Source organism: Amblyomma americanum, chromosome 9 (assembly GCF_052857255.1).
Source record: "Amblyomma americanum isolate KBUSLIRL-KWMA chromosome 9, ASM5285725v1, whole genome shotgun sequence".
Lineage (NCBI taxonomy): Eukaryota > Metazoa > Arthropoda > Arachnida > Ixodida > Ixodidae > Amblyomma > Amblyomma americanum.
In genome coordinates this window covers 123383076-123403293 of record NC_135505.1, presented here as the reverse complement: position 1 = coordinate 123403293, position 20218 = coordinate 123383076, and the positions used below count along the sequence as shown (strand labels likewise).

At 43.8% G+C, this 20218-nt stretch overlaps 1 protein-coding gene across 5 annotated transcripts in view; it reads right to left on the bottom strand.

The window, feature by feature from the left end:
- Nucleotides 1-20218, bottom strand: part of LOC144104231 (xibalbin-1-like) — a 131211-nt gene that overhangs the window by 30559 nt on the left and 80434 nt on the right. For 4 of the 5 annotated variants that reach the window (XM_077637110.1, XM_077637113.1, XM_077637114.1 and 1 more), the window contains exon 2: nucleotides 11035-11164. In XM_077637110.1, coding sequence (XP_077493236.1) covers nucleotides 11035-11125 — 91 coding nt within the window. In that variant the 5' untranslated portion in view covers nucleotides 11126-11164. Of the gene's footprint in view, nucleotides 1-11034; nucleotides 11165-12100; nucleotides 12204-20218 lie in introns of those variants that run through there. The other variant, XM_077637112.1, reaches the window with a different exon arrangement.

Here is a 20218-nt window from a genome sequence, read left to right as displayed (position 1 = left end):
GTAACAAGTTTAGTTTGTCTGAATACGGCATGACTATTGGTTTCTTGCTGATCTGTGAAAAACTAGCGTCTGATCTTTCACATGCAAAATTTCGAATAACAATAACACAAATTAGCTAAAACTGAAAACAAAAGTGAGCATAATGGCTTTGACGCAGTTATTACAACATGTTGCAGGCAACTGTAACACACTGCGCTTATTTCTAAAATGCACCAGGCTGTATGAACCTAAAGTTTCCTCATTAAGGCAGGTTTTTTGTGAGCAGCGGGCAAATGGAAGCCACATCAGATCCTGAGTGTGTGTTTCTTCCGAGACCAATTTTAAAGAGCAGCTCGCTTTTATCAACAACAACAAAAAAAGCAAACGAAAATTTACTCCCGTCGTGAAGCAAACAAAAATATTGGCCATTCTCCTACTGCGCAGTTCATGTTGAGGGCTGCGTTGGACGGCACTAATCTCAAGCGAACGAGATCAAAGGGACGACCCTTTGCGGCTGACAGGGAAAGAGATAAGTGTAAGAAGAGTGACGTGATTTGAAACTTGAGTTACCGGGCGGCTGCTTTTGACGTCTGCTCTTTTAACCCTAACGCTCTAGTTTAGGATCCCCCCCCCCCCCCCCCCCCCCCGCCTTTCCTTTCGAGGTCCTTTGCTCGTGTTGCAACCGACAACAAACAGGCCGCCACACAAGAGATATATACAGCCCTGTGTTTTTCTCACTTAAAACGAACCCGGGACTTTCACTGATAGGTGAGCGCCGGGGTGTGGAGGAAATGAGAAGTTTGTCTCGAGAGAGAAGTGGACCGGAGAGATGGGTAGTGGAAAAGGAAACACCACACCGTGGGCTCTGAAAGTTTTGGGCAAGTCGGGGCGCAATTTGTCTCAATGAAAATCGAGTCACGGGCGTTCTTTTACTACTCACTGAAAGTGATGCCATTGGCGTGGTGGGAATGCGATGGAAACACTTGATCACCTTCCAGCCTCAGTAGTTATCGGCTTGTACAAAGCCGCGGGGCTAACGGTTCGTTTTTAAACGTGTCCGCGTCGATGCCAGCGGAATGTAACGAAGAGTTTTGTTCATCAGCACGAACGTGGATCTCTAGCGGATATTTTGATGTGTATAGCGACAACTCCATTTGCAGCTGAGGACCAATATTATTTCTACTCTACTACTGTCTTCACACTTGCTACCACGAACACTATTACTACTACTACTACTACTTGATAATAATACAAATATTCAATAACAGGTGCCCAACTATTACAATGATGATCGACTGCCCTCACCACTGGTGCTACGACTACTCCCTATGAAAAATATCACATCCCAGATGTAGCCCTCATGTACCTGGGATGTGTCCTCAAATAGACGAGGGATTTAGGAAACGATTCCGCAAATATCTTACCCGTTTCCATTTGAGTCTTTGGAGCGCGGATCACAGACATGCCGACTGTCTCCGCATGGGACTAACTAGGTTTTTTCCTGTGGAAAACATCCGTCGCTCTAGAGCGGCCAACTTCCAAAAGTTTCATCGAAAATTTCCCCGAAGGTAATTGCAAGAAAAGGATAGCCGTCGATAGAGGCAGAAAATTTACCATCATATTTATGCCTAGCTCTTATCTCCTGCGACGCACAGAAGTCGCAGACATGATCAGACCGAACAAGCAGGAATACGTGACACATACAAAAGCACGCTTAAAAATGACAAAGCAGGTACACCCACAAAATACACGTATCACAGCGCTGTTGTTTGGGCACACTTAACACATACTTGTTCCAATCTTGTGCACCCTAAACATGTGGGCAACCGTTACCGCTTTAACTCTCAGAAGCTTAGCACAAGTACCCTAAGTATAAAAAATTAAAAGCATGTACTTAAAACAATGATTCATGCATGAGACTACGAATGATTTTTGCCATAAAGAGCCTGCTCACATTGCACTTGATTCTAGTTTCGGGAGCAGCCTTGGTGCACCAGTTGCATTCACTGCTGCTCAGCCTGCGGCATGTGCGGCGTCGACGTTACAGGCGCTCCATGATTAGTTCGTCCTGAATCGCAAGCCTTTGTGCTTGTAGCAGTAGCTTTAAGCGCATAATCTTGTCAGCTTTATTCTTAGCGTGCAACGTGCTCTAGCAGACAACGCGACTCTAACTGCAAACATACAGTGCTAAAACAGAGCTCAAGTAAATATCCGTTAGGCATCCTGTGCGATAGGATACATGCTAGCACATCCACATTATGTCCACAGCAACTAGTCTGCAGGGCTACAGACTGAGAAATTTTTGGGGTCTCACTGGGGCATAGCGCTTTCATTTCATTCTACGACACATATTCATTCTACGACACATATCACCGCGGTATTAGGCACTTGTACACCCACTGCAAAATTTACTACAAAAAGATGTGTGCATTGTGAACTGAGCCAGATTGCGAATTCGCGCGTTATTTCAGGTCACAAACGATGCTACGAGAGCTAGAAGGCAATTCACAAACACAAATCAATGGAAAATCACTGCAAACCCTTTCGTTGAGGAAGTCAATCAGGTGTTCCGACATTCCCCGAAATAAAGCCTCTTCCGTCGCCACTTAACACTACCCACCTGACACAATAATAAAGAGGGCCTAGGAGGGATTTGAACGTGCTAAAAAATTGCAGAAACCTCGACTTGCCAAAAGTTTTTCACTGGCATGAATTGTTTGCCGTTCGCTGCTTTGCGCAAGTGGCGGTGCCTTTGCTGACAGCTGAGAAATGTCATGGTATTCCTGTAGGCCACGAGAGAGAGAGAGGGGCCACGAGACGTCGTATGTTTCACTAAACGCTTCGAATGCGAGTGTAGCGTTCTGGCAGTCTCATCCGTGCCACTTGAGCATCCTCTGGCGGAGCTACAGAGATACCATGGCACTATGCCAACTATCGCCACTCTGTGTTATACTGCTGATAAACGGCTCTGAGAGCCGGCAAGTTATAACGTCATTTGGCGCCATGGAACACAAGTGCACTTGGTACAAAGTGGCAGGCAGGAGCCGCATTTTGCACAAATCGCTATGAAAATGGAAGCGTCGCAGCAGCACAATGTGGGGGAGCTCTAGGACAGTTCCCGGTGCCACGGACACAGCCTAGTTGAAGAGAAACACTCATGATTCATTAAATATGTACGAAATTTGAGTAACAGGGCTGCCTTCAGGATCTCACCACACAGTGCGGTCAGAATTATGATTGCAAAATTCTCAATCAGATCATTTGACACAGATGTGGCTAGGATGAACAACCTTAACCTCGCACGATTTGTCTCTGAGCTCCTGCTGCAGTTTAAAGTGTGGTAATGGGCTCTTTATTTTTATTTGTTTTTTTAGTTTTTTTAAAGCTGCAATCCTGGAAAGAGAATTGCAGAGTTGGATTACAAAATAAAAAGACACAAGAATGAAGATCAAATGTTGAGGTAAAAGAAATGTCTAAAAAAAATTAACAAACATCAAAAATTAGTCAGCAGCTAAAAAAGAAGTAACAAAGGCAGCACGACAAAAAAGTTGTCATCGAAATACACGAAGGTTTACGGCAAATTAACGAGAGCACCTAACAATTCTTCAGTGAATAAATTGATTCTTACAAAGAAAATGAAGCCGGTAGTAATAATAAATTAAGAACTGGATAAAGATCAGGAATCCAATAAAAAAGTGTTGTAGTCATGAATGAACAACGCTTTTATGTACGCAGTGCCATAATCCTGCGCGCCAAGTGGCCTAAATTTATGATTATCAGACGCGATTGGAAACAGTATGTGAGAACTAACATAGGCTTATTTTGTGCTCTGCAGCTCTTAACGCTGTCGGTGACAAATTACAGTAATAATAATAATTGTTTTTTGGGGAAAGGAAATGGCGCAGTATCTGTCTCGTATATCGTTGGACACCTGAACCGCGCCGTAAGGGAAGGGATAAAGGAGGGAGTCAAAGAAGAAATGAAGAAGGAGGTGCCGTAGTGGAGGGCTCCGGAATAATTTCGACCACCTGGGGATCTTTAACGTGCACTGACATCGCACAGCACACGGGCGCCTTAGCGTTTTTCCTCCATAAAAACGCAGCCCCCGTGGTCGGGTTCGAACCCGGGACTCCGGATCAGTAGTCGAATGCCCCAGCCACTGAGCCACCGCGGCGGGTGTGACAAATGACAGTAGTTCGATATTATCGTCCACTCAGAAAGCAGAGTTTCCTCTGTTCCTATCTTTTTTTACTTCCCGTTAGGCATACGAACTCGGCTTCAAAGCCATTTCCCTTTTGCAAGCACCATATCCTTCGTGTCATTATAACTGTCCCCTGCCGCAGATGGACTTTTACACAGTACAGGGGACAGCGGGAGAACAAATGACTATTGCAGAGCGCTGACGCTGCAAAGGGCAGCGAACGCCCCCTGGCTCCCATCCTAGGAGAAAAATATAGCCTCATGGATCGTCTCCCCCATGCAAGTAAGGAGAAGAGCGGCGTTTGTCCCCAAGCTCTTACAAAAACTAGCATCTTCACCGTTCGGAGCCATCGAGACGAGGAACCTTTCACCAACAACGGAACGAATAGTGAGAGATAAGCCAGAAGGTCTCATAAAGAAAGCACTGACGTGAGCGATGATCAGACCACATAGTCCATTTGTGGGCCAGCGCTCCGAAACACCGCCTTCTCACGTCTGTTGAACGCCCCTGGAGACCAACTCTGGGCCTGTTGCCTGCGGCGGCCCACTCGTCTTGCCTACTGGATCATTCATCAGTCACCGAAAGATTACGTCACTACACCTGAGAGAAAGGAAGACGGTTCGTTATTTGGAGACGGCTGACAAAGAAAAGCCAACGAAACCACAGCTGGGTTCGTTCCAGGGCATTTTTTTTTCCTGAACGGTCCCCATTTCATCTTCTTTAGTCGATGGAGTGTTATTAATCACGGCTTAAAGGAAAGCTGCTTATTATGCTGTATAAGAGGGGTTGTACAGTGCGATGAATGGACGCAGTTGTAGCCATGTTTGGACGTAGAGACATCTTTCAGACGGTCGCTCCGTGAAGGATACTCTATGGGGGTCCCTCTAGACCTGGTGTCTATAGCTGCTACCTCCGACCTTTTTGGACCATGAATCAAACGCTGGAAGAGTAAGCCATTCCTTCTAGAAAGCGATACCCAGCGCTACCCTTTATCACGGTGAGCTTTGTCGTCCGGTTCTTGCTGTCTACTTACTCTTTCTCTGTAGGGTTAAGATAGATGGCTTTAACGCAAAAGCTATTTTCCTGGGATGTCATGTTGAATGAAACTGGGTGGTGGCGGGTGGTTGTGGCCAACTGCGCATGTAGGTATACCAGCTCAATCAGCGCATGACATATCCTATATGTTACGCCTGTGGCGCTTACATCTTGCTGGAGAAGAGACAACACTACGACGAGATGAAATCTAGCAGATCTGCAACCCCCCAGAGCGCACTCTACATCTTCCCACAGTCTTCGTGGCGCGATATCAATAAACCGCCAAGATAGAGGTTCATTCGTGCTAGACAAAAAGGTCAGTCTGTGTTCCAAGTTCATCGATAAGTGAACAGCATGAGTAACCGTGGTCCTCTTTTTAGCGGAGTATTTATGGACAGAGAAAACTATACTGGTCATTGTATGGTGTGCATTAATTACCAATCTTCACAAACATTAAAATTATTATCAAGATATGTTCACAAATATTAAATTGTTGTCAAGATATCTTCCAAACATTGAATTATTATCAAGATATATGACGATGATTCAGAAGTCGTTTGGTCGGACCTCAGGCCTGAAAGTTGATTCTGGATGTGGGTCTTTAAACAAACGTCGTGTAATATCATTAAAATAACAGTAGAGGCCTCTTAATCGAATAAAACTGAAGGCTAGTGGCAAGTCGTGACGTTGCATAAAAGAAAGTAAATACTTTTCCTAAAATTGCACGTGCCCCACCCATCTTTCTTAAGCTCTGCGAGCTTTCCCTTCAAGGTACAAGACGTAATATTTGCCTCAAGATAGAAGTTAAGCTGCGACACAAGCGAGATTACGTATTGTGTGCCCCACGAAACAACGTAATTGCTCCTATATCCTGTTCCTGATACTTGGGCGAGCTTCGAAGCTGGTTGCTGTGCGAGCAGCAGACAACTAACTGCAGTGTGGAGATTAGGAAACAGAGTGTGATATAAAGGCCGCTGGTGGTGCAGGACGCGGGTAATTGGGGATCACTAGGAAAAGCTTTTCTTCGGGTGAGGATATGAATGGTTGATAACAATCCTAACAATGTTATTGACTTGACTTTGTCTGCAGCCAATGTGGCGTCTTATTGTTCGTATTATTGTCATTGCCGTCATCACCAACAGAGTTAAGTGTACTGTGGAATAAAGGCCTCTCCTCATGCGCTTAAATTACCTTTAATCATCAGCAAGAAAGATTATGGGTATTTTAAGAGTATTGGGAGTGACTTCATACCAGAAAACTTTTACATAGCAAGACTTGACACCAGGGTGTTGTTGCCTGATCGCCATTGGCTATTGGGACCTTGGACATGCATTTATGGTTACAGGGCACGCAGTGTTGTCAGGAACATGCCATTGGCGCAATTTCTGATGCCACTTTACGTGATCAACGGTCGTACGGGCCGTATTTTTCGTTGAACATATCTTTGCTTCTGGCAAATAGTTTCATAGTAGTGGTGAAGAAAAACCCCCCCAAAAAACAACCGTTTTCTATTATGGAACAGTCATTTCCTCGGCACTTTGGAAGACTCCAACAGCATGTACAGTCGCTCTTAACGACGGCATCGGCTAAAATCAAAGCTTAGTCTCTGTGTAGTTGGCACAAGACCAAACAAGGCACTTCGGAAACGAAAAGCACTTTCATGTCACTGATGATGTTTTGTTCTTTTCGCTGACATGTTTCTTCCCTCGAAAGAAGAGTGGTTTTCTGTTGATTTTAGGGGCTCTAGATTGAGGAAAACATCCGTTTGCGCTAGCTCACATAAAAAAGTCATCATGTACGGTTGCTGACTCATGGATACGAATAAGGCCTGCGTTGGACGTTTTAGTGAGATCAATAGATTAAAAAAATACACGAATTGTGCTGTTATACTGCTTTCTTTATTAACTACGCGATGTACTTTGTATTTTTTATCTTTATTAGCGCATATAGATTATAAGCTTTTAAGTTGTCGGTGCCCGCATGCAGGAATTGATGTTGGCGAAGGCGTCGATCGCTCTGCGTTTACGGTGCAACATTCAAGACTGCATAGAAGTGCAATGGGCTCTTTACAAGGAAATAAAGTTTGGAAAAACGAATGTTTCTTCTTCTCGTTGTTTTACCGCACTTTCAATATAAAATCTCGAACTAAATTTATTTCTTATTTAGGATGACAGTAAGGGCGCAGGCAAATATTAGGGTCTGGAATTGGAAGCTTTCTTTCTGCTAAGTGGTGTTTCCTGCATATGAGATTTTAACGACCATATAGATAGGGAATACGAGATTAGTATTTGACCTACGAGGACAGGAGAAGGGAGAGTTGATCATCAAATTTTTTTCCTGCTCAGGTTGTCATTTGCGGTACAATGGTACCTAGAGGTTAGTCCCACAATCTTCGTTACCTTTCATACTACCCACCGGCTCCTTTGTCGAAGAATTATGAATTTTCATAAAATAAGCAAATTTACGCTCCTAGATATGAACTGATCCCCTTTGAAGTTTCTGTTTACTTTATCATGCACACGGTCGTCAGGCCTATCGGTATGCTAATGGGGGTTCCAGCATCACCGACATGCACGCGTAGTCTAATTGCCCCCCACCGGAATCTGTCCTCAGAAATGGCAGGTGAACTCTCTTGTCCGCGCCTCTAATATTCACGACAAAAAAAAAAACAACTGTTTACGCACGCTTTTTTCTTGCGAAATCAGCCAGTGCTGGCGACACCTGCATTTGATCTTTGTCTTTTATACCTTATGAAAGCCCCGTTTTTGGTTACTGAACTCTATTTGGAATTAGAACGTGGCACTCTGTAGACAGAGGCAAAGTTCTATTAGGGTGTGACTTTACCGAACGCTTGCTGACTTTTCATACTGACTTCGTTTTCCTGCTATTCTCTCTTTTCTCCTTTTTTATATCCCCTCACACTTTTCTGCCTGGGCAAGGTAGCAAACCGGTCTATTCTTCCGGTTAACCTCCATGCCTTTCCATCTCCTTCTCCTCCTTCTTTCCATTTATACTCACTGTTTTTTTAAAAGTTTCTAACCACCCCACATCTCTTGAGAGCTGTTCTAATGCCTCCATCGCTCACGCTGTGGTTCCCCTGATCTTCCACAGTGCAATCTCTGTAATTCGAACTACAGATGATGAGTCAATTTTAAGCGGAGTTGGGTAGGTGCACACCATATGAACACGATTATATCGACAGGTCCTTTAAGTGGGAAGCTCGAATTCAACGAGTTCGAATTAGAGCCATCCTGGATATCGCCAATTTCACGGCGGAGACTGAAATTTGAGTACAGAAAGAGAGAGGGTTTGTTGACAGGAAAGGCAGAGAGGTTGGCCTGAAAAATAAATATCTGGCCTGCTACTCTGCACTGGTGAACGGGAAGGGGAGAAAAAAAAAAGGTCACGATGGGGGGTGATGATGATGGGGGAGACAGATGAAAAAATTCATAAAAAAACAAGGCACACTTTCTAACATCACAAATACGAGGCAAGGTCCGTGTCGCTTAAAAAGCGTGTGAGTGCTCACGTTGCCTGTACAGTTTTCAAACAATCTGGCCAAGCGCCGAGGATCAAATCCTCCGAGAAGAGTACAAAAAGTTTACATTACACTTCCGGCTGTGTAACACCTACTAAATACCTGAAACTACTAAGTATCACAAACTCTCCTCACTGAATCTGTGGCTATAGCAAGCGCTAAAATTGGGCTTGCCGCTAAAATAGAGAGAGCCGTTTAAGAACTTGGTTGCGTAAATTGAAGAAACGTTCATACCCCGAAATACGGAACAAGCTTGTTTTTCAACAGGAAGTTGTTTACGAGCGCAGCTGTTTTGCATATCACAAAATTTCTCTATAAAAATCAATATATCTTCACAGCTCCACTCGGCAAGCTTGCATTTTTTTTCTATCAACGGTTTTCTATCATAAAAAAAAATGCTCCCTATCACTTTTCTATTCCAGATTCACTACTCGATGTGAGCGAGGGACAAACTTTACAAGGAAGATTTTGCTATGCACCGGAAGAAGGAATCAGTACCTTCAATGTTTGAATAACAGTGCATTACAATGTTTCATAGTTACCTCAAAATTAAAATAGATGTTCAAGGTTCCTATACGTTCAGTTTTATGCCTTCTTCCTGAAGAAACATCAGTGGTCTGATGTCACGTACGGGGTTTAAAATTTTTTACCCTTCTCGTAAAATTTGTGCATGACAGTGGGCGTCAGTCCTCCGCTCCACGTAGGAGTACAGGCTGTGGCTTGGTGCATACAGAGACTTAAAAAGCGATTTGTTCAAAAGAAGTGCAGAAATCCGTGAAAACTACTATGTGCACCTTTTTCTCTTTCTTATCTCTACCCATGGACTAGTCTCTTGCCAACCCTTTTATTTTTTTTACATTTTTTTGCCTTGTTCCCATTGGTCAGCGTCGGTTTCGTTAGCGAACGGGCGGCTGACGTCGTGTAGTAGCCGTGAGTTTGTTGCCATGTGCTACAGCTGGTAATAAATAATAATGGGGAAAAATAACGAGTCATGAAGAGGAGTCCGCTCTAAATGTTGCCCCTAGTGTTCTGCTTGTCACAGAATACAACCTTTTTACCAGTAACGTTTTTCTCTTGTTTAATACTTCGTAACCTGGCACGGACATGCTGAAGATTACGAAAAAAAGGTTTTTCTTGTCGACGATAGTAAAAAAAACTACTTTTAGCTGACAAACTTATCTCCTGGATAAGTTAACTAAACCATAGCAGAACGTTGTCTGAGTCTCCCAACCATACACTGAAAGCGATTCAGATCTTGTGAGGAGCCATCATCAATGAAGGGCGAGCAGACATGGTTTAACTGATCGCGAAATATACAAGTTTCAATGTATGATCTATACAGTCCTTTAAATGTTTATCACGTGTGCAGCGCCTGAGAGCACTTGACATCCGCTTCGACGTAAAGGGCTTATTTTTATTTCACAATATTACAGTCGAGTGCTCGCACCGGTGCGCTCACTAACGTTGTACCACGAGAAATCCTATTTAACGAAGCACAAAACCACCATGCAACGCATTCATGTGTTCTATGTTATCCGTAAAATATTCCACTCCTTAGTACTGTAAAAGCAGGAAAAGCATAGAAACGTTAATCAGGCCCAACGACAAAGAAATACAAGAGCACATTGTCCAGAGATCATGAAAAAAATTAACAAAACTGCAGTGCACAGCACAGGAACACGATACGCAGTCTGCGTTAGAAAAGAAGTAAAAGCAATGAAGGAAACCATCATCACTGAACACAGCGCCAATTGCGAGTCATAGATCTTTCTTTGTTTTCAACACCCGGTTTTTCTTCAGGTGCTACCGTATTTTTTCTCCTTTGACCCTCATGCCACCAGTTTGTTTTACTTTCCCCCCGTCTTTTCCCGTCCTAACGATAATTTTCTACCTACATAGCTAGCCAACAAACCAACTAATTTCCCACTGGCTAACATACTGAACAACTACGTACCTAACGAACTAACCATTCAACTAACTAGCTAACTGAATGGCCAACAAACTGGACGGCTACACCGGCTAGTAAGCGAGTTCTCTAAAAAACTGGCTGACTGCCCATCGTGTTGAGTGAGTTAATATATGACTAACTGTTTGGATAACTGACTGAATGAGAAACGAGCCAGATTAATAACTTACCCTCTCTGAGTGGTAAATGATCAATGCAAAGATTATCTGAATGACTTAATAACAAGCTGATTCTACAAATGACTTGCCAGCTAACCAGCTTGAGCTAATTACGTCTAGTTAGAGCCAGCCGTCTAGCTGGAGCTGCAGTACTCACCAGCGACACTGTAAGGCGACGCTTCGGCCATGGCCTCGACAAGCAGCAGTAGGCAGAGGAAAGTGGCAATCCACGCTAGACACTTGTCCATGCTGGTCGCGGTGCGGTCGCAGCTCCCGACACTTTGAGCCTGCGGCGAAAAGGCACAAAGAGGGCGACTGAGAAGACCGCCGAGACCCGAAGGCGCGGTCGACACGCCGCGCCTACGCACAGCCGGAAGAGTTGCATGCAGCTTGGCAATCGCCAGAGGCGATCTTTTGAAGAATCGGAGCAACAGGACAGGTGAGGCACGGCACAAAACTCTCGCAGTGTTCGCGAGTTCATGATTTCTTTAGTTTATTTCCTTACTGTGCTCTCTGGCATACGTCTGGCGACTTCTTTCCGAGGGTATGCATGGTTTTCCGTTTAGCCTGGTTCACAAAACGTGGTTTCTAAGACCCTTTTCGGAAAGATTTAAAAAAAGCCTTCCTCACAGCCGTACAATGAAAAGAATCTTAAGGGCCGTTAATTAGAGACAGATAATTTCTGTCGACGCTGCAACTTCATTAGGAGCGAGACATCCTTTGCCGTTCATCTACCAAAATGAAAAAAGCTTAACTACCGATATTCGTACCGTCGTAGGCTTGAGAAAAATTATGGGTGTTTATGTCTAAAAACGGCTAGCTCTAATGAACACATAAGAAATCGGTCAATATATCATCAACAATTCATCTTCCCTATTACCCTTAGCCTAATCACCCCCCTGAGGGGTGATGGTTCGCCCTAGATAAGCAAGTGGGTCTGATACGCGCACGTAGTGAGGTCATAACTGATATCCCAAGTATGCTGCGGCCCTAATCTTATCTCACGCAGGTCGAACGCAGTTCCTGCCAACACAGGCGACAATTAATAACTCTGGATAATTTAATAACGTTAGCTTATTTGGCGACTGGAAACGCAAACAGCCGAGGACAAAAACGAATAGATGGACTTTTGCGGTGCTCTGTGCTGATATTCCTCGAAAGATATAAAGGAATGGACTTCTTTCATTTGTCCAAGCAAGTTGTAATCCATAGTACAAGCTCACCCAAACCTGTGGACACCAGCAGATCTGCAGCGATGTAGCAAATGAGGAAGGATAAAATGGACCTAACGCTGAATGCTTCCCGTATATACCTCGACCCTGGTTGGTGTAGTTGCACGACGTTGCTCGTTAGATATGTAAGGAGCATACAACACTGCATACAACTTGGAGTAGGCAGAACATCAGAAGACACGAAAGACGTCACTGGGCGCTCCCTCAAGAGCGGAAAACTTGACGCGAGCAACCTAAGAGTCCCACGAAGACCCGCGGTTCTCCGAGGGGGTAGTGCGGGGGTGTCGGCCCACGGTTGCAACACCTGAACTCGAGACACAGGAGAAAGTAGAAAGACGTCACTCCGCGAGACGCTGATGGGTAACTGGTTGGTCGCCCCATTGCATTTCGCCGAGGCAACGTCAATCGGCTGGTTTAGTTCAAAGGTTTTTTCATCTCCCAATTATTTCTTTTCTCTTTGCATACTCTGTTTTCCAGCCTTCCTCTTTCATTTTCCTGTGTCGCCGCCGATCGAATCCAGCCTCCCTTTTCGCTTGGGGATATTTCAACCCACACGTACTTTTCGGGGTACATTGCGTCTGACGCTGTCATTGATGGATGGCCTGGAGGAAGCCTGACAACGCCTTTTCGCGGTGACTACGTTTCCAGTGCAGGAAGGGAACTCGTTTTCGGTTTTATTCAATATCTTTCCCAATCTCTTGGTAAGTCTTGCTTTTCGAACAAGTCGCTGAGCTGTCGTGAACGGAGGCACTTCGTCTGTTCGAGTTAGCTCAAAGGGAATCTGTAGTCCACCGAGACACTTCGTTTTCAACTTCATGTTTGACCCTTGAGATTGCGCGGTAAGCGGTAGCAACGAGCTGTGTGACGACAGAAAGAAGTCAAGAAAATTTGATAAGTTTTTTCCTTCTAGTGGAGTGAAGAAACTGTCGCAAGCCAGGTTGACACTTTCGGGTGAAACAAAGGGAGTCGCTGCTTGTAGGTTGTGAGAATTGGCAGTGACAGCCAGAAGTCACGTTGCGCAAATGTTTGCGTGGCCAGTGTAGTGTGAAAAAACATTTCGTGAGGCGCTTGCAATGTCTAAAATGGAAAGTGCGCCTGGAGCCATGGACGGTGTCTACCGGGTTGATTGAGCAGAGGCCGAAAGTTGCACCTTTTAACTTATGCTAAGTGACGAAATATTCGTCAATACAGCCTATCTGTCGTAGTGCGTTACCTTTGCCCGGCACGAAGTGTCTTGTTAAAGCGAACATCGTTTGTACATGGCAACCTTGTGGAAACTAACATGATTAGGAGAGCCTGTAAGGACGGTCTTAGTGGTGTGTCAATGATCAATACTCAAACGGGGTGGCTATAATAGGTAACAAGCGCTAATTGTCTGAAATTCGGTCTCGCTCAGCAAGACTGCTCTCCAAATCGTGCGTCGCTAAAAATCCCACGGCGGCAGAGTTTTTTTTTTACTTCTTAAGAAAGTGAAACTGATGCTCACAGAGTCTAAGGTACTAAGCCTCAGACATTAACGAATTGACGGCTGCCATGATTTTTGTCTACAGGTTGGAATTTGGTCATCGAAGGAAGTTCGTCGAGTCTGAGGAAATTACAGGTTTCAGCTTCTATTTGCCGCAGGAAAGGAGGACATATGGTAAGGTAAGTATACAAATTTTATGCTACTGACAGATGACCATTCATAACATGTTTCATGTCAACGTAAATGGTTCACACTAAGAAAGGTCGCGAAAACATTTACATGGCACAGTTGTGCGTGATGCATGAATTTGAAAGTCGTTCTAACTGGACAGCTGTCATGATGCTAGTCAGCAAGCATTCCTTTTTGTTTCTTCTGCTCCTCACATTCAGCCTTCAGCGTTTCTCTCCTCGTGGCTGCTGAAAAAGTAACTGACATCTGCTACCACAAATACGCAATTTTTTCATATTTTTTGCTGTCCTGTAGTAAATATGTCACGTAAATGTACTACTCGAGGCTACTCTATTATACTTGTACTGCTTGTACTCAAGATGTCACCAACACTGTTGGAGATGGCGGGGTGGCGCGAATTTACCTCCAATTAAGAGTTACTACCATTTTTTATTCCCTACCAAGGCTCATTGCGCTGTCAGCTGACAAAGTTCTCTGTTGTCTCGAGAACAGAGCGGCACTGCTAACCTTGGTAGTTTACTGTGAATAGTTCTTACCACCGCTAAATGTATCGCAGAAAACAGGTGTTTGTGCCAGCAGTGTGATTAATTTTGCTCCTGCGAAACAATTCATTATCCGCGTAACTCCAGCAGTTAATCATACCGGTGCCCAAAACATCCTGTTGACAAGTATAACACGACGTATAAAATAGCGCAACATCAGACAAGGACATGAAAGAACACACACGAGCGCTGTAGTATAACACGTTCAAGGGACCACTTAACTACGCTTGCTGCTAGGTGTCCGTTGAAACTAAACATTTCGTCAGATTTATATGTCTTGTTGGGAATAACTTTTAACAAATTGGGAGATATTTCTTTAACCAAAACTTTTTAATTTTGAATATGGGTCGAATGGTTCAGAGCCGATGCGGCTCCTTATCAACTGGCCACAGGGGGCTGTCGCACCTGAAAAAGAAGTCGCGCCTATTTCGAAACGTTCTATTATTTCTTAAAATAATGAAATTTATTCAGAGAAACGTTCCACAATTTACTACGAGTTGCGCGTTGAGGTAATGTTGATCAAAAGTTTCAACTCTTCATGAGGTACAGACAGAGACACAAAAATGAAGAGTAATCTAGTTTGGAGACAACCAGAAAAACATGTAACAACAGTTGGCTTCACAGAATAAGCGGTTCGGTTTTGCTAATGCCGATAAGGCAGATTTTGTGCTTCGGAGAAATTGATTTAGTGGATTAAGTATTTATATATTGCAGATGATGCTACCTGGCGTAGTTTATCTTTATATGAATTGCATAACTGAGGGTCTCATAATGATTTCATTTGCAAAAGCCTCTCTATTTTACAGCAAAATTTGAAAAACAATCTCCCCTTCAACTGCGTGATGCCTGTTAGGATGTAAGGAAGGGCATATAAGACGAGGCGCTCGGCTATACGACTGCAGCACTTCCGTTTGGACCAGCTGAGCGCGACAGCTTTGAGATTGTAACAACTCGCAGCGCGACTCGCTCACCAATCGGAAATTTACAGACTGGCCAGAGCGCTGCCACGCACCGGCAGCAGAAGCTGCTCGTATAAAAGGACATCCGTTGGTTTTGGTGCGCCTTTTGTTGCTCTGATATTTCTTTTATTTCTTCCATTCTCTCTTATTATTCCACTTGGGAGGTATAAAGAATAAAAGATGCGAGGTTTTGAAAATTAATATCTCTCGAAGCTTGCATTGCACCGTGATATGGCCTTATAAGACACGTCTGATTTACTTTGAGAGGAAGAGATTTATCTCTTCGGAATCGACGACCTGGTCTGATCACGATTGTAGGGGCGAAGTTTAGTTTTTCTTTTAACCTCAGTTATTTTGCTGACGAATGAGACTGGTATTGTAAACCGGAGTTTGATGAGGAAAAATAAATGTGAACTCCCAAGACTGTAGCTTCTATGACACAACTATGGGGCCGAATCGACTTGAACCCTCACGCGCGAGTTGACTCAAGTTTTGCCCCTCGTTACCGCCATGCGGCGTTGCCTCAAAGGCCGAAAAGCAGTCGCTTGAGTTTACAAGGTGTCAACCAGGCGTACAGCTTACGCCAGATATACGCGATCAGCTCGTGAATAGTGTGCTTAATATTGCAGCGACATAGTTTTGCTTGAATGAAAACTCTTTAGACCTGAATTTATTTTTTTCAAGAATGGTTGTCTGTGCGCTGCCATGCATGCCTCCTTGGGATTGCCCGTGTGCTCTTGGCCAATACGGGCAAGTGATGGCGTCAGCCTCGCTACGCCCACGCAACAGTCCAAAGTGCATGCGCTTTCACCCATGTGCTTGGAAAGAATAAAAGAATAGCAGGCACTTTTTCGACACCCCGCCTCCACCCTACTTTGTAGCCCAAACCATAGATTAAGCGCATCAGAGATGATTAATAACGGTTCGATAACAATTTGCAAATATGAAACATCTCCAGCAGACGTTTTTAAACGATTCGCGCCAGGCATTTTAACGCGTATTCTAACTTATTTCGGGAACTTTGTGGGTAGGTTTTGGGAAGAGAAATTACCCTATCTTCGCCACGCAACTAGATACTTTGGCGAGAGAAACTAGAACTTCTAAATTTGGTGGATTATGGCCTCGGTAACGGTAATGCCTATTTTCATTCAGTTTATTAATGATCATAAAATCGCAAAGCCCCAGAGAAAAAAGAAGCCATTGGGCTTAAGCAAGCGTGCTCCCACTGACCGTGCCTAAAGCGGGCTTCCCCGATGTTTCGGATCGCTTGTGATTAATCACCGTAAATGAAGCGATGGCGGGGGCGAACACAGGGATTAGGGCACTGGCTTTTGCAGCAGTTTTAACGTGGGAGCCGGTGTATGCGGCAAACGACCCGTTAGGAAAATAAAAAGTCGGAAAGTTTTTTCTTTTTTATGCGTATTTGCTTGTGCTTTCTACAGCTTCGTTTCTCTCATTCTCTTCCTCTTTTTGCGCATTATCCGGAAAGCAAGACCACCGCAAAAAAAAGTGAGCATTTTCAGCGAAGAGCTTTGGATTAAATCCCTTGAATAGCACTACCTCTCTTGTGTTGCAAGAGGAAAGCAAAATCCGTAGATGCGGAAAATTGAAAGCTTGGGTCGTTACAAAAGAACTTCGATTAGGCGACCTCATCTGAATGATTAGTGACCCAATTAACATAAACCGCTAATCACCGTTGGCTGCTGAGAGCTCTGTGGAGGCTTTTCATTCGGCATTTTTTAGCGCGCTCTTTCCCGTCGATTCTTGCAACTAACGTAGGTAACGGAATAATTAAGCTTGTGTTTCTGCCCAAGAGTGAAGAAGGCGTGAGCGGCTGTTTTCGACTTTGCGTCAAGCACTAAAATCGCGGTGGTGTGTGCATGCCTGCAGTTTCTCATTATCGGGTCATCAAGTATCGTTAATAAAAGACATATTTACATTCGCGCAATTGCTTGGGCGGTAATTTGTAAGGCTGCTTCTTAACTAGCTCAGCTTATATGTTAGCTCAGCTCAAAACACAAAGCCAAGCAACAGTTTAATGCGACTTACTAGTTTGCACATTTAAGTGACATGGTAGAGGCCTTTGCCCTGCAGTGGGCGTAGTCAGGCTGATGATGATGATGATGATTAGACAGATCTTGGCGTAGTGCTTCGCATGTAGCACGTGCAACGAGAGACGCTTTGGTGGAGGGCTAAGGGTTAATTTCGGTCACGTGGTGTTTTCTAGCGTGCGCACAGTTGCCACAGTCTTTTTTCCTTTTCGCCACCATTGAAGCGCACTCGCTGAGGCCAGGATTCAGTCTTGAAACCTTGGGCTCGACACCCGAACGCCACAGCCACTAAGACACCACGTCGTAGTAATAATAATAATAATAATAATAATAATAATAATAATAATAATAATAATAATAATAATAATAATAATAATAATAATAATAATAATAATAATAATAATAATAATAATAATAATAATAATAATAATAATAAAATAATTGGTTTCTGGGGAAAGGAAATGGCGCAGTATTTGTCTCATATATCGTTGGACACCTGAACCGCGCCTCAAGGGAACGGATAAAGGAGGGAGTGAAAGAAGAAAGAAAGAAGAAAGAAAGAGAGAGGTGCCGTAGTGGAGGGCTTCGGGATAATTTCGACCACCTGGGGATCTTTAACGTGCACTGACATCGCACAGCACACGGGTGCCTTAGCGTTTTGCCCGCGTCGTGACTGCAGATTCAGATTCAGAATAATTTTTAATGTTTGAACCGCCACTCCCCTACCCTCTCCGGCACGGCACGTGCCGGAGAGGGTTGGTAGGGGGCTCGGTTCCTCTATAGATTGGCTTTAACGTAGAAAAGCTAACAACAGGTGCCGCTGGTGCTAGCTTCTTTGATCAAGGAAAGTTGATAACAGAAAAATAAAACATTGGAGCTACTGCAATACTGTATCAAAGCATCATCATCAGCTCACACGACATAGTGATTAGGCAGAAGAAAATAGAAGGAAGTAGGCAGTTTACCGCCGGTTTACCGAACCGAGGATACCACTGATTGGAAAGCCGACAATACCCCACTTAAAATAGACACCGATCACTCGTATCAAATAAGAAATATCTTCAAGAAACCGCAAATCTTTTAAGAAACTTCCAACATGAAAAGACGAGCTTTGAGCTGGAAACCACTAAGTTAGTTTTTAAAACCTGTTTTGCCTTTCTTTATTTCGCCATGAAGAGGAAGTGAAGGCTTTTCATTTTTTGCACCACAACAACCCAGAAAACAAAAAGAAACAACCCGCCGTTACTGAAGCCCACAAAAACTTCCGGCTCCTTCCAAGGAGTTCTTTCCCGCTCGATTTAACTTAAGAGCCGACCCCAATTCTAGAAAAATGCCCCCCCCCCCCCCTGCCCACGCTTTCTTCGATTGAGCAGCCCTCATGGCAATAAAGTCAACTTAAGCAGCTTGATTCATTGATAACAGTGGAAGGGATCTGAGACACTAGGGTTATAAAACCTTCAAAGCTTTTGTAAACACTGCCAGAGCAGTGGTGAAATATGAACTGAGGAGCAAAAACTGATTTTTTTTTGTCGGCTTGCCCATTTGGATCCGATGAAACTTTAAGCCTCTTCTCGCCTTTCAAGGCAAACAATATTTAGGTTGTTACTTGCTTCAACTCCAAGCGTACTCCCTGTGAAAGCCTATTAGCCTCCGACATGAGCTCCAAGCGCACTGTGAAAGCCTATTAGCCATATTGTTGAGCTAAATACCACAGGAAATAAACTATGTTTTCGTACAGCAAATTCTATTAAACAGTTCTTTTATAGCAGCGTTCAAATAAATTTTATATTTTAATTCGGTGGTGTTGCACAGAAATGTCTGCTGCCTTATTTCCGCAGAGCCTGACTCTGAAATAATTTTAAACATGGTTTATCTTTTCGAGAGGGCTTACTTGGATTATGTCTTCTTAGAATCGTGTCCTAACAAACTACAGAGTATTACCAAATGTGAAATATTTCCCATCCTATTCCGCTTTATACCTAAAGGGATGATAGGTAGGTGCTGTATTTGCCACTTTGAACCGGCTGTGGAGTGATAAGAAACGGTGGAATGATTATCACACGGGAGTAGTACCTCTGTAAGGTTAACCCATGAAATCACACCTTGAATTAGTTTATTTTTCAACTCCAGTCAATCAGCAAGCTTCATTTGCCTAACAAAAAACATAAGCTGAAAGCAGGGGACAAGCTAATCGAACTCGTTTTGGTTTCACGTTTAGGGCTTGAGTGGTTTACCTGCCCACTTTAGCAGAGTATGAAATTAAGAAAAAACAAAACTGCACGAAAGGTGCAAAAGCATTTGGATAAAAGCAGCGAGCCTGCACACCAAGTTGCATTTGCGTACACTATAGAATGTGACATGCAGATCCAACTATGCAGAGAGAGCCGTCAAAAGTATAAGGTAGAAATTATTGTTTCGTGTCGAACACCTAACACAGCCCGGGCATGCAATGGAAAATTCGTTGCTTCAGTAAAATGTGATATGAGATTTGTTCACTGTAAAATCTGGCTTAGTTGCTGCCGCTTCGTTTTAGTGTTTCATAAGAAGGACTTTTTTGTTTCACACCGATGCCTCAATGCGTGTTTCGTAACAGTTTTGTATCTTGCAGGAGATTTAGGCAATCATCGCCTTCAACAAGGGGTTCTTGCGCTTTTAGGTTCTTTCCTAGAGCCACCATCTTTGTTGAAAGGATGGCAATGAAAAGTAATCCGCTTTACAAGTTCTCCAGCTGTGAAAACATATCATTCCAGACTTCAATATATTGAAGTGTCCCTTACGTTTACTGTTCACCATTCACAGTTCTCTGTATTTTGACGGAGTTCACAAAACGAAATTTTGGCTACACATTCTGAAAAGACAATTGAGTTGTGAGAAGCTTATGAACATGCCCATACCAAACAGTA